This window comes from Hibiscus syriacus, unplaced genomic scaffold (genome assembly GCF_006381635.1).
Source record: "Hibiscus syriacus cultivar Baekdansim isolate YM2019G1 unplaced genomic scaffold, ASM638163v2 tig00110204_pilon, whole genome shotgun sequence".
Taxonomy (NCBI): domain Eukaryota; kingdom Viridiplantae; phylum Streptophyta; class Magnoliopsida; order Malvales; family Malvaceae; genus Hibiscus; species Hibiscus syriacus.
The window spans coordinates 858,797-870,858 of NW_024062626.1; the positions used below are offsets into that span (position 1 = coordinate 858,797).

At 32.6% G+C, this 12,062-nt stretch overlaps 3 protein-coding genes across 4 annotated transcripts; 1 reads left to right on the forward strand and 2 right to left on the reverse strand.

Moving 5' to 3' along the window:
• Nucleotides 1-87: 87 nt before the first annotated feature.
• Nucleotides 88-5,248, reverse strand: LOC120219126. Of its 2 annotated transcripts, none has more exons than XM_039215990.1 (2): nt 4,884-5,248; nt 88-375 (listed from the first exon to the last, which is right to left on the reverse strand). In XM_039215990.1, the coding sequence occupies exons 1-2, from the start codon at nt 5,169-5,171 to the stop codon at nt 238-240; spliced, it is 426 nt and encodes a 141-aa protein (XP_039071921.1). In that variant the 5' UTR covers nt 5,172-5,248; the 3' UTR covers nt 88-237. The 2 variants fall into 2 exon arrangements, with proteins under 2 accessions (XP_039071921.1, XP_039071922.1); XM_039215991.1 differs by lacking the exon at nt 4,884-5,248 and adding an exon at nt 3,849-4,185.
• A 969-nt stretch (nt 5,249-6,217) lies between these two features.
• Nucleotides 6,218-8,365, forward strand: LOC120219179 (protein PIN-LIKES 3-like). Its single transcript, XM_039216040.1, has 9 exons — nt 6,218-6,442; nt 6,607-6,686; nt 6,819-6,943; nt 7,029-7,375; nt 7,477-7,569; nt 7,677-7,777; nt 7,850-7,902; nt 7,977-8,162; nt 8,241-8,365. Exons 1-9 carry the CDS (start codon nt 6,308-6,310, stop codon nt 8,363-8,365), a joined length of 1,245 nt encoding a protein of 414 aa, XP_039071971.1. The 5' UTR covers nt 6,218-6,307.
• A 258-nt stretch (nt 8,366-8,623) lies between these two features.
• Nucleotides 8,624-11,499, reverse strand: LOC120219127 (protein PIN-LIKES 3-like). Its single transcript, XM_039215992.1, has 10 exons — nt 11,286-11,499; nt 11,116-11,195; nt 10,905-11,029; nt 10,684-10,805; nt 10,064-10,240; nt 9,902-9,994; nt 9,719-9,819; nt 9,588-9,640; nt 9,216-9,404; nt 8,624-8,975 (listed from the first exon to the last, which is right to left on the reverse strand). The coding sequence occupies exons 1-10, from the start codon at nt 11,418-11,420 to the stop codon at nt 8,851-8,853; spliced, it is 1,200 nt and encodes a 399-aa protein (XP_039071923.1). The 5' UTR covers nt 11,421-11,499; the 3' UTR covers nt 8,624-8,850.
• Between the last annotated feature and the right edge of the window lie 563 nt (nt 11,500-12,062).

Here is a 12,062-nt window from a genome sequence, read left to right on the forward strand (position 1 = left end):
CAAAAATGGTTGCATTCATTTGAAGTCGAACAAATATTATTTTGCAACTCAACACTCAAATCTTCTATTTTTTTTCCCTACCAAAGATAGAAAAACATGAAATTGTATTTGTGATGATAAAGAAGTTCAACAAAGCAGCAAACAAGCATTAGCTACACAATCTACGATACGGTCTTGGTTTTACTATACCTCCTAAAGTTGGGAATGTAAACTGCACCATAAAACAAAATTCGAGAATCATACATACTGAGAGTCATCGACGGCAGGAGGCTGTTCGTCTTCATTGGGTGATTCCTTCTTGGATCCCATCTCCTTCCGTTCTTTCCATCTTGCCCATATCCATTTCACCAAGAAGATACCACCAATGGCATATACCTGACAAAATCAACTGATTTACACACAATGAAGTAAAATGGTGCTGGGAATGAAAGACGAAGCAATTTATTCAAGCTCAATATACACCATCCACGGCATCACTGAATCCAATGTCAGAAGGCATGGAGGGCTATGGTCCCTGGGATCCATAGGGGTTTTGCCTAAACCCGAATGGACAAAATCTAAGTAACTTGCAGTCTCTTCATTTTTGATCTTTTTGATCTTCCTTTTATATATGTATATATAGGATTAAAAATCAATTTCAAAAGTAAAATCTGTACCTCAAGATAAAACCAAGATTGCTAAATGGAAAAGGAAGATCAAATATCGATATGCAAACCTATAAAATTATGGTAAAAGGGAAAAACTGCAACCTAAGTAGTAAAACTAACCTATTCCAACTCTTCATTTTTCTCAAAAAACTATTGTTTGCCACTCCTATCACACACTATATTAGACGAATTTCAGGACATTTGTATGGGTATATGACACTCCGAGAATCCTTTAAATACATGGAAAACATTAAAAAATTAAATATACCCATATTTACTGCATTCCTTATTCCAAAACCACCTAAATACGAGTAACATAGAAACCAACAATATAGAAAAAATGAATATAGAGAATCATCCATGGCACAGGAATTTTGGAGGTAGGTAAAATAATTTTCATTCACTCATCCCAAATTGACAATGAAAATGAACGAGGCAAGTGTTATAATAGCGAAGAAATCGTTAGAATCCCTAGGAATTGGATCCTAGCTCCCAATATAAAAAAACTAAGGTGGTGTTTGTTTTTACTGTGTAAGGTCTGCAAAGCTCTTATGTCTGCGTCGCGCAGACCACGCGCAGACATTGGGCTTCGCAGACCGTTTGTTTTTTAGAAGACAGAAGCCCTTCTAACGTCTGCGCGTGGTCTGCGCGGCGCAGACGTGGTCTTATGTCTTCAGACGTCTTCTAACCTCTTCAAAGAGGTTTTATTTAATTTTATATTATATTTGATTTTAATTTTAATATTAATTTTTTAAATAAATTAAATATTAATATTTTAATATTATATTATAGATATTAATTTTAATATTAATTTTTTAAATAAATTAAATATTAATTTTTTAATATTATATTATAGATATTTAATTTTATATCATATAAATTATTTTATATATTATTAAAATTTTATATTTATTTTAATTATTTTGATTTAAGTTTAAATATAATATTTTTTAGATTTGTTATTTTTAAATTATATTTAAACTTTTTATACAAAATGTAAGTATTTAAACCACATTGCTTAATAAAAAATGATTTCATTGTTTGATAATTAAGATTTTAAAATATAAAAAATTATAAATTATGTTTTTAAAATTTTAAAATATAATCACAATTAAATAAAAAATAATCATAAAATAATTTGATAAATTAAAAAATATTTTCTAAAAATATCATATAATTATAAAAAAATTATGAATATATTTAAAAAAATTAAAAGTATTACAAAATTACATATTTAAAAAAATCATATAATTTAATGATCATTTATAAATTTTATTCTATAAAACTTATAAAACTAATAATACATGTGATTATGTGAGACTTATAATAGAATTAATAAGGTAGTGTTTGTTTTTTTAAAAAAATTATTATTGTAGTTGTATAAATTATTTAAATTTTAGTATTGTAAAACTAAAATTATTTAAATATCAGTATTACAAAACTCTTTTAAGTTTAAAAAATCAGTTTATTTATATTTCAGTTTATTTTAGCAGTTTGCAGACGTTAAAAAACAAACAGTCTTTTTCTTGCAGACTGCAGACTTTTGGTCCACCTCTTCTGCTGCAGATGCCTGCAGATGTGGTCCGCAGACTGCAGACATTTTACCTCTTCAAAAACAAACACCACCTAAATGTTGAATATCATATACAGCTTCTTAGATGTCACATCTTCATGCTAAGGAAAATAAAATACCTAGGCACCCAAATCATCATCGAAACTTCTCATAAGTCATGCAGTCAAGGGAATGAGGCACACTCTAGATGCTAGAACCCTTATAGGATCTAAAGCACAAGGTGTAGAAAAAGCACTAACCTAAGTAAGGTGTATATGTGTATCTTTTTCATGCATGTCAATATATATATATATATAAGCTTAAAACATATAATTACGATAATAAAAACTGAACGGAAGAACAGCAGTCCATTTTACACTACAAAACCAGTAAAAATGATTTTGTTGGCTAACATGCATGTTTTCCTTATGCTCTCAGTCTATACAATGTGTAGAGAAATTGAGATTTTTATTTTACAGTATATTGAGAAAAAAAAAAGTAAAAATACTAATGAAGTTAAAGAGAACTTGTTTGCATATAAGTTCCTAGTTGCATGTATTAACAACAATGTTCGCTGGTAGAATAATCCATTTCTTTGGAAGAGAATATAAAAGATAAGTTGGTAGCTTAGTAATCTCCCATATATATTTACTTTGCCTTTTACAAACATATTAATTTCAACAAGTTTGCCTTCATTATATCATTAGCTATTCTTCCAGGTATTTAATAGTCATGAAATGTTGAAACATCTTCCATTGACTTCATATATTATAAAAAATGAAAATATAAAATAATTTGTCAGCTATAACCGGAATACTGCAACTACTGACTTTACACAGCTGTAGATCAATCTAAGAGGCATGTGAGGAAAAAAATCTAGCTTACCAATAACATTAATCATATCTTAGCCTAATGATAATTTCAACAGAAAAGCTAGGCTACCAATGGTTCATGTGGTTTAGGGGAAAACAACAGCAATCGAATCAGGGCAGAACAAATGAGTAAGAAAGAAGTTGGAACACTAGAAAACATAAGTTTACTGTTTTTCTTTGAATTAGTAGAGAGAACTAGAGGTTTTTATAACCCTACGTTCTCCAGAGTTCAAAATTCTTTATTCTTGTTTTTTCAGCCCACTTCTATTGATTTACTGTTGTTATACCCTACACAAATCAATGGTTCTATCAAAACAAACCCAGAAGAATTTTGTCTTTAAATAAGCCTTGTTCTAACAATTTAAGCCATAGCTTTGAATATTTTGTTCAAACAATTTAATGGGAACTAACAGCAGAATTTTACTAGTGCGTTTTGTGCTCTTCACAACCCTGAATAAAAGACAAGCACAGATACATGCTCTTTCTACTTCCCACAGAGATTGGAAAATAATCTCTACCACACTCTTTGAAACAACCCTTTCCAAATATAACTAAAATTATAATGAAAAGGAAAAGTCTGGCTTACTGGCTATTCATAGAAGAATTATGCAACAGGGCATCAAACATAAACTCGTAATAAAAAATAAAATATGCTAATCGAATTCGATTTATTCTGAACAAAAAGGTGGAATTTTACTAAACCGGCCAAAATTTGCTTTTTTTAACTACATATTTAGTTACCTAAAACACCCAAAAACAAGAAAAAAAAAAGTATACCTGCCAGAGAACTATAGGATTAGAAGTTCTCCCAAGGCACTCCTCCGCCTCGAATTCCAACGGCCCAGGAATTTTCCGGCGGTTTCCAAGAAATAAAGACGATGGTTTCAGGATTTCAATTTCCTCCTCTTTTTTAACCGAAACTTCAGGTTTTTTCGATGGTTGGTAAAAGAGAGGGAATTTTAGGTCCACTTTGGGAAACATTGAGAAAAAATTTCTGGGTCCTAAAGGATTTTCAGCTTTGCTCTGGATTTCTTTGTTATTTGCTTCCGCCATTGCTTACCTTGGACTTGTTTCCGCCTCCGGGTCCATACACCCAGGTCTCCATTTATTACTGTATCGGCGGAGAGATGAGAGAGGTCACGTGCTCTTTTTTAATTCCCCTATTTAGATAGATTTTCATCCTTAAGTTTTTTCGGTTCTATCAAACATGCTTATTGAAGTGTTGTTTCGGTATTGATTAAGTGGTAAAATTTTGAATATTAAATTTTATAAATTTTAGACATAAAACTTATATTATAATTCAAAATTAAGTGCTAATCTTGAGACGATATTGCACATTTAACTTAATAACCTATTCAATCCTATATGTTAAAAAAATATTATTTGAATTAAACTCAATAGAATCATAAAAATTAATTAATAATTTTAACTTAAAAAATTAATTAATCATCTAATATTTCACGACTAATAAAACTTTTTTAAATAGTTTAACTGGTTACAAAATAGTATAAGTTTATAATTTTATTAAACATTAACAACATATATATACTTAATTGTTCTAACTCGAAATCTCTAAAGAAAATAACACTCATTTTATCAATGAGGTATCTTTTATCACTAAAGTTACTCAATGAGTTAGAATTATGAAATTTCTAAAAGTTTGCGGGTTACATATCAATAAGAATAACTTATAGTATCCTAATAAATACGAAGGCATCAGGCATGCATACGCTCGTAATTTAAATTCCAACTCATTCACACTCTAAATTATATAAAAAAAAGGGGGAAATGCAGAATAAGGCGTAGTCTGACCTGCCAGAGAATTATTTTGTTGGAAGTGGTTCCAGAGTCGTCGGCCTGAAGCGTCAAAGGCGGTGGAACAGCCGGACGAGGCTCCGAGAACTTCACAACATCGGCTGCCTTATTAGTTTTGCTAATTGTGTTGTCGTCATCACTCAACTGTTTTTCATTGTGTTTGTTTTGGATCACAACTTCAACGCTACGTTTTCTGTTGAAGGGAAGTTTGGGTAGGAATAGCAACAAGTTCTTAGGGAATTTTGGCTTCTTTTCTTCGATCTGGATCTCAAGGTTTTTGGCCATTTTTGTTTTCCGCTTGAAACACAGAGAACAAGGCTTATTGGAGCTGAAACGTCACCTACATATAGCGGTAAAAGTTGGAGTTTTGCCAAAGGTTTAAAGCTTCTTGAAGATACTAGGCAAAAGGCCGAGGGTCTAGAGAATTTTGAATTGCTCTGAAAGTGGGATAATTCTCTTTTAACCCAACAACTATTAGGCTGTTAACCACTAAGCCCAATAAAATTCATCACCAAATCAACCCATTTATGTGAGAGCCCAGTTTCTCCATTATGTCTCTCCATCATGCACCTTCATGTCCATCAAAACGATAGTCTTTGTTTGCAGCCTTCTTTTTCATTGTTGGATTCATTCATATTTTGTCTTTTAGAAGTTGTTTTAGGTATTTTATTGGTATATAAGTTTATAAATTAATCATATGTGTTAATTTAAAATTTAGTAGATTTAATCTAAAAATAGATTAGTTGAAAAGTGAATAATTTTCACCACAGGAGTTATAAACAGTTTTCGCTCCCAAAACAACGATGGACAGATGGTAACTTTGTCCGACAACTTCCCAATCATTTATGTTTATATTTTTGGATTTTTTAGTAATTTTTAGTATATATATGTATATATATTACATAAAAATTTATTTTTTAAATAATTTAAAAAATTTATGTATTTTAGAAGCGTGCTCACACATGGGTGCTCTTCAATGTTGTATTTAAAATAATTTATTAGTGCTGAGCCAATAAAAGTTATTATTAATTAATTACATCTAAATCCAGTTAGGTGAGATCTGCAGTTCTATAAGTCTAATTGGGTGTAATTTCTCTTAAATAAATTTAAATTACGTGTTATTATTTTTTTTAAACCTCTAATATTCGATCCGTCGTATAAGATTAAACAAATACTCTATCTAATACTATTATGATAAACATCAATTAATAAACAATCAAACATTAATTCCCATCGTCACGTTCTTGCTGTATATTTAAATCACTCATCAAATCTTCATCTTTCCTTGTGTTCATCACAGTCCTGAGATTCTTTTCTTTTATTTTCGAAGTATTTCATAGATTTTCTGCAGGAAATTTACGTTTTTTATTGAAAAGTATTATATATCAAGTTAAAGAACTCGGAGCGCAGAAGTTTTGGCAATGGGACTGATTGATCTGCTCATTGTTGCACTGATTCCAGTTACCAAAGTACTTTTGGTTACAGGGGTTGGCTTGTTTCTTGCCTTGGATCATGTTAATCTCTTAGGGCCAGACGCCAAAAATCATTTGAATAAAGTAAGTGAATGTTATCTTTCTTCGATTTGTGAGTATAGGATACAAGCATATTGTAGGTAAAAAAAAATTAAAAAATCGATAAACAATCCATCTTCCTGCATAGATCGACAATTTTCCAGATTGTTATTTACTGCTTAATCTCTCTTTTTCTTTAATCTAAACAGCTTGTATTCTATGTGTTTGGCCCTTCACTTGTGGCTATCAACTTGGCTGGAACCATCACTTTTGACAGCTTTCTAACACTGTAAGTTTCCCCTACGTAATTTAAACCCGGAGTTATATAATTTGGTTCATTATTTACAAATTGTCTAAGAAAGTTGGATTTGAGCAACTGCTTGAATGATTCACTCTATTTCATGATTCAATCCTTTGGTAGGTGGTTCATGCCGGTGAATATTTTGATAACATTCATTATTGGCTCAGCACTTGCTTGGATTCTCATCAAAATCACTAAAACTCCTAGACACCTTCAAGGCATGGTCATCGGCTGTTGTTCTGCTGGTAAATTCTCCTTCATTTTCTTGTATTTGCTGGCAATATGATGTTAGGATTATTATTTTACGGTTTCTTGATTTTTTTTTGGCAGGAAATTTGGGGAACTTGCCTCTCATTTTAGTTCCAGCGGTTTGTGAGGAACCAAATAATCCATTTGGAGATTCATCCACTTGCTCTGCAAATGCTGGTGCTTATGCTTCACTGTCTTTGGCTGTAGGAGCCATTTTCATATGGTCCTATGCGTATGGCATCATGCGTTCATACGCTAATATCTGCAAAGAAGATAGCTTGACCATCACCATCCAGACTTCCGAGGAGACGTCGGAAGCAGTTTTGGAAAGTTGTCGAGAAGCTTTACTAATTTCAAAGGATCGTCTTGCTTCAGATGAATATTCGATACAAGAACTCCCTCTCCACAACTTTGGAACACAAAAAGAGGTTTCATGATCTCATTTATTTCTTTGATTTCATCTTGTGAATCATTCGACTATTAAAATAACGACTGCAATGTGATACTAGTATTATTGTTTTCTTATCAGATTTCAGTTTTAAAGAAGGGATTTCAATGCATAAATAGGATCATGAAGAAGATTAACCTGAAGGAAGTGCTTGCACCATCAGCAATTGCAGGGGTATGCCAAAATTCTTGCATTCTATATATAGAATCTGTAAATATTGCTCATTAGTCTTTACTGATCTCTGAGAATCGCCCCTCATTTGCACCTTTTTTGGCGCTCAGATTGTTGGATTTATTGTTGGGACAGTCTCTCCGATCCGACAACTACTAATCGGTGCCGATGCTCCTCTTCGTGTTATCGAGTGTTCTATAAATTTGATTGGGTATGTGTGTCCTCTTAGACATTCTTTTCCTACTTCTCATATTTTGAACTTTACTAATCCTTGTGCTTGCAGGGAACCAACAGTTGCATGCATGACCTTGCTAGTGGGAGCAAATCTTCTAAAAGGTGAATCCCAGCTTTGATTATAAATATCAGAATTAAACAAATTCTGATTCAATATTAGAAACCTTGAATTGCAGGCTTAAAAGGATCAGATATGAGTCCTTCAATCATTGTGGGAATAATAGCAGTGAGGAACATATTGATGCCTCTGTTCGGCGTCGGTGTTGTTAGAGCTGCACAGCATTTCGGCGTCGTTGGATCGGACCCCTTGTTCCAGTTTGTTCTTATGCTTCAATACGCCCTTCCTCCTGCCATGGCAGTAGGTATGCAACGTTAATCACTTACTCAAAAACCTTGATAAAACTCTGCAAAATCTGGGTTTAATGTAATGGCATTGGCAGGCACGATGACACAACTATTTCAGGTTGGCCAAAGTGAAAGTTCCGTGATTATGCTATGGACTTATGCGGTAGCTGCATTCTCCATCACCATTTGGTCAACGGTTTTCATGTGGCTTCTAGTTTGATTTTGCTTTGGAAATTGCTGCTTTACATAGGCAGTGTGTCCTAATATAAGCAGTGAAGCAGTTTTAATGAATTCAACAATGTAATTTTGCAATGGAGCTATGTTATGGCTTAGGGGTGGTTGCCCCAAAATTTTGTTTGTTTTGAAAAATACATGGAGATATTTACTTATTTGAACCTCCGATTTTAATTTATTTAGACTTTGTCCCTTGTCTTTTTATAGCCATTTATACTTTGACCCTTTTGACTCTACAAAGAAATTTATAAAATTTGAGTATATCCACATTAACAGATAGTGTTATATGATCACTTCCTAATAAGCATAACTAGTCATTGATAATAAACTCTCAAATTAACCACAGTAAACTTGGTTAAAATTCAATTTCCAGTATCCTATCTATGAAAACCTTGGCAAACACAACTAGAAATATTCTACCCCGTTCAGGGAAGTTAACTTTTTCTTTTTGGGTATTTGGGCATCAAATAATTAAGCCAGAATCCACATGAACAAGGTAGACCAAAGTGTGAGGGTGAATGCTGCTACAACATAAGTCCACATCATTATCACTGAAGTTTCACATTGGCCAAGCTGGAAAAATTGGGTCATGGTACCTGCCAACAGTATCAAATTAGTACAAACAATTAACAACCATATATTCATTTGTTGGTATTACGGTAGCGAAATACACAGAAATTTATCTCATGAGTGAACTTATAAAATTTTAAGAAACAATAACAGATTATAAATAGGAAATACAAGAAAAAAATTAAATTATACGAGAACTTAAAATTTTCAGGGACGGATCACCCCTACCAGCCTCTCAGTCCATCCCTGGGTGTTACAGATATTACCTATGGCCATCGCAGGTGGAACAGCAAACTGAAGCATAAGAACGAACTGATATAACTTATTATCTGATGCCACCAACCCCAACTGGAGAGCTGCTTTAACAACACCGATCCCCATCAATGGCAACAATATGTTCCTCACCCCTATTATCCCTATGATCACAGTCCGACTCACATCAGATCCCTTGAGACCTACAGAAACAACGATATACAAACAGGGACAGACACAAGGTTTTATATTAGGGAGACGAAAATATCTGAATTATATGAGAATTTGAAATTTTCAGGAGAGAGACCGTCCTGTCAGCCCGGATCGATCCCTATATACAGAGATTGAATGTTCTCTTGTTTAAAAACTAAAGACAAGACACCAACCTTTCAAAAGGTTTGCCCCCATTATCAAGGTCATGCATGGAACTGTTGCCTCCCTGCATTTAACATCATATTTATTTGTTTTTTTTTTAATGAAATCAATATGTATATGATGCATAACGAAGCATTCATACCCCAATATATATGCAGAGCTGTCAATTACACGAAGTGGAGCTTTATTTCCGATCAATAGTTTTCGGATCGGAGACGCTATCCCGATTATAAACCCGACAATCTGTTCAGACGATTACGGTACGTAAAAGAAATATATGAACATGATACGAATATACGAATGGAGAGGTTTCGTCTCATCATACCGCTGCAATTGCTGTTGGTGCAAACACTTTCTTCAGGTCAACTTTTCCCGATATGATCTTCATCCGTTGCATTATTCCCTTCGAAGCTGACATCTACATTAGGACTGAAATCACAACTAAAGCTTGAAATTTCGACGGAAATGAGAAAAGAAAGAAATAAACCTTTGCAATTGTTCCATCGAAACTAGTGGGATTATTGTGACCATTGCTTGAAGGAACAACAACTAATTCAGTGGAACTCTTCGGAAGTGTTTCAGAATTGGAGCCATTTTCGATATTTGAATTTATATACAATCGCATGACACCGTACACATACGACCATATATAAATTGCGCCAATCTATGTAAAGATCATTCAAACCACAATTACAATGGAACCCTCGTATGATACAAATAATGTAAACTACACCCGATACTACTGACTCATTTAGACTACTAAACTTTTAATTTTATCAATTATAGCATTAAATTCTAGTTGTAAATTCAATTACGTCACGCCACTGATATGCACCCTAAAGTTTAGTGCCTAAAATAATATCATTTTAGGCATTGAAACAGTTACAGTAAAAACGACGTTGTTTTGTTGTGACATGCCACATCAACAACCGTTAGCCATGTTAGTGACATAATTGAATGTAAAATTAAGGTCTAGTATTATAATTGATAAAATTAAAAGTTTAGTGGTATAAACATGTTAACAGGTAAAATTTAGTGGTATCTGATGTAATTTACCCTAAAACAAAGAAGAAGGTAATATTGGAAAATAATAAGAACGATATATACAGCCAAAGATAGTGAAGCATATGGCCTAGCATGCATAGAACAAACAGCTGGATCTCCAAAAGGACTATTTGACTCCTCACAGACTGCTGGAATCATAATCAGAGGCAAATTCCCAACATTTCCTGTTGAAAACTAATGGTAAACTTAAATATCCAAATAAAACGAATTGAATATCAGCAAATATCTGAATTCACACATACTGTGATGTTTAACAAAAATACCTGCAGAACAGCAGCCAATTACAATGCCTTGAAGGTGTTTAGGAGTTTTAGTAATTTTGATGAGAAACCAAGCAAGTAATGAACCGAAAACGAATGCCAGCAGAAGATTCAATGGCATGAACCACCTGGCGAAGCCAAATCATCCACAAAATATGAATTCCTTAAGCCAATGGAATATTAAAACAAGGTGATGGAATGGAGAGGAACTAACAGTGTGATGAAACTTCGGAAAGTGACGGTTTCAGCTAAGCTGGTGGCTGCAAGTGCAGGGCTTAAGACATAGAACACAAGCTATAAACGATTAAAAGAAACGTTAATGGTTAATTAGTGAAGAAATTTGAGAAATAAAGAAACAAAAATGATTGATTAATATGAATCTACATCGTTCAAATGGCGGTTTGGGTCGGGGCCCAGCAGCTTTATGCGATCCAAAGCAATGAACAAGCCAACTCCGGTGATCAATATTACTTTGAGAACGGGCATTAGTGCGACGATGAAAAGATTTAGAAACCCCATTGCGCAAAATTACCTCTTGCTTTCTTTGCCTGAAAATGTAGAAGAATTTCTTATATTCTTTTGACAGCAAAAATGATCATTGCTGCAAGTCTGAAACTGAATACTGAAATCCCGATGATTTATAGTTTTATTATTACGACATCGTAAGTTCGGATTATTTTTTTTCATCGTCGAAGTAAAAAAAAATTATAAAATTATTTTTAAAATTATTACATAAACCAATCTGTAAAAAATTGTTATTATTTATTGAGGTTTCGAGTTTGTGCACTACAAATGTTTAAACGTTTAAGCGTGCAATATCAAATGGATATGAGTTATTTTTAAACAAATACTACATTGTTTTTATTCCATATTAATAAAAAATTATTTTTTAATGAAATAATATCTTTCAATAAGATGATCTGATCATCATCTTATCACCACTTTAAAATAGGTATAATATAAAAATTAGCTTTAATATTTATTAAAATTATTATTTTGATTTTTATTCTCTTTTTTGAAGTATTTTGATAATCGATGTTTTATTTTAGAGTAAAAATATATTTATTTTTGTCTCCGTAATTTATGTCGCCATAATTATTCAGTAATCATCATCTTATTAATGAAAAGTATTTAAAATATGATGCCATAATTTAAATTTTT

Excerpts from the sequence above, each read along its gene's own strand:
- LOC120219126 (XM_039215990.1), bottom strand. The coding sequence starts at position 5,171 with ATGGCCAAAAACCTTGAGATCCAGATCGAAGAAAAGAAGCCAAAATTC. Across the intron at positions 376-4,883 it reads ACAAAATAATTCTCTGGCAG|GTATATGCCATTGGTGGTAT; the intron begins GTCAGACTACGC and ends TGATTTTGTCAG.
- LOC120219179 (XM_039216040.1), top strand. The coding sequence starts at position 6,308 with ATGGGACTGATTGATCTGCTCATTGTTGCACTGATTCCAGTTACCAAA. Across the intron at positions 7,376-7,476 it reads ACTTTGGAACACAAAAAGAG|ATTTCAGTTTTAAAGAAGGG; the intron begins GTTTCATGATCT and ends TTTTCTTATCAG. Across the intron at positions 7,778-7,849 it reads TGTTCTATAAATTTGATTGG|GGAACCAACAGTTGCATGCA; the intron begins GTATGTGTGTCC and ends TTGTGCTTGCAG.
- LOC120219127 (XM_039215992.1), bottom strand. The coding sequence starts at position 11,420 with ATGGGGTTTCTAAATCTTTTCATCGTCGCACTAATGCCCGTTCTCAAA. Across the intron at positions 11,196-11,285 it reads CAAACCGCCATTTGAACGAT|CTTGTGTTCTATGTCTTAAG; the intron begins GTAGATTCATAT and ends AATCGTTTATAG. Across the intron at positions 11,030-11,115 it reads TTCCGAAGTTTCATCACACT|GTGGTTCATGCCATTGAATC; the intron begins GTTAGTTCCTCT and ends TGGCTTCGCCAG.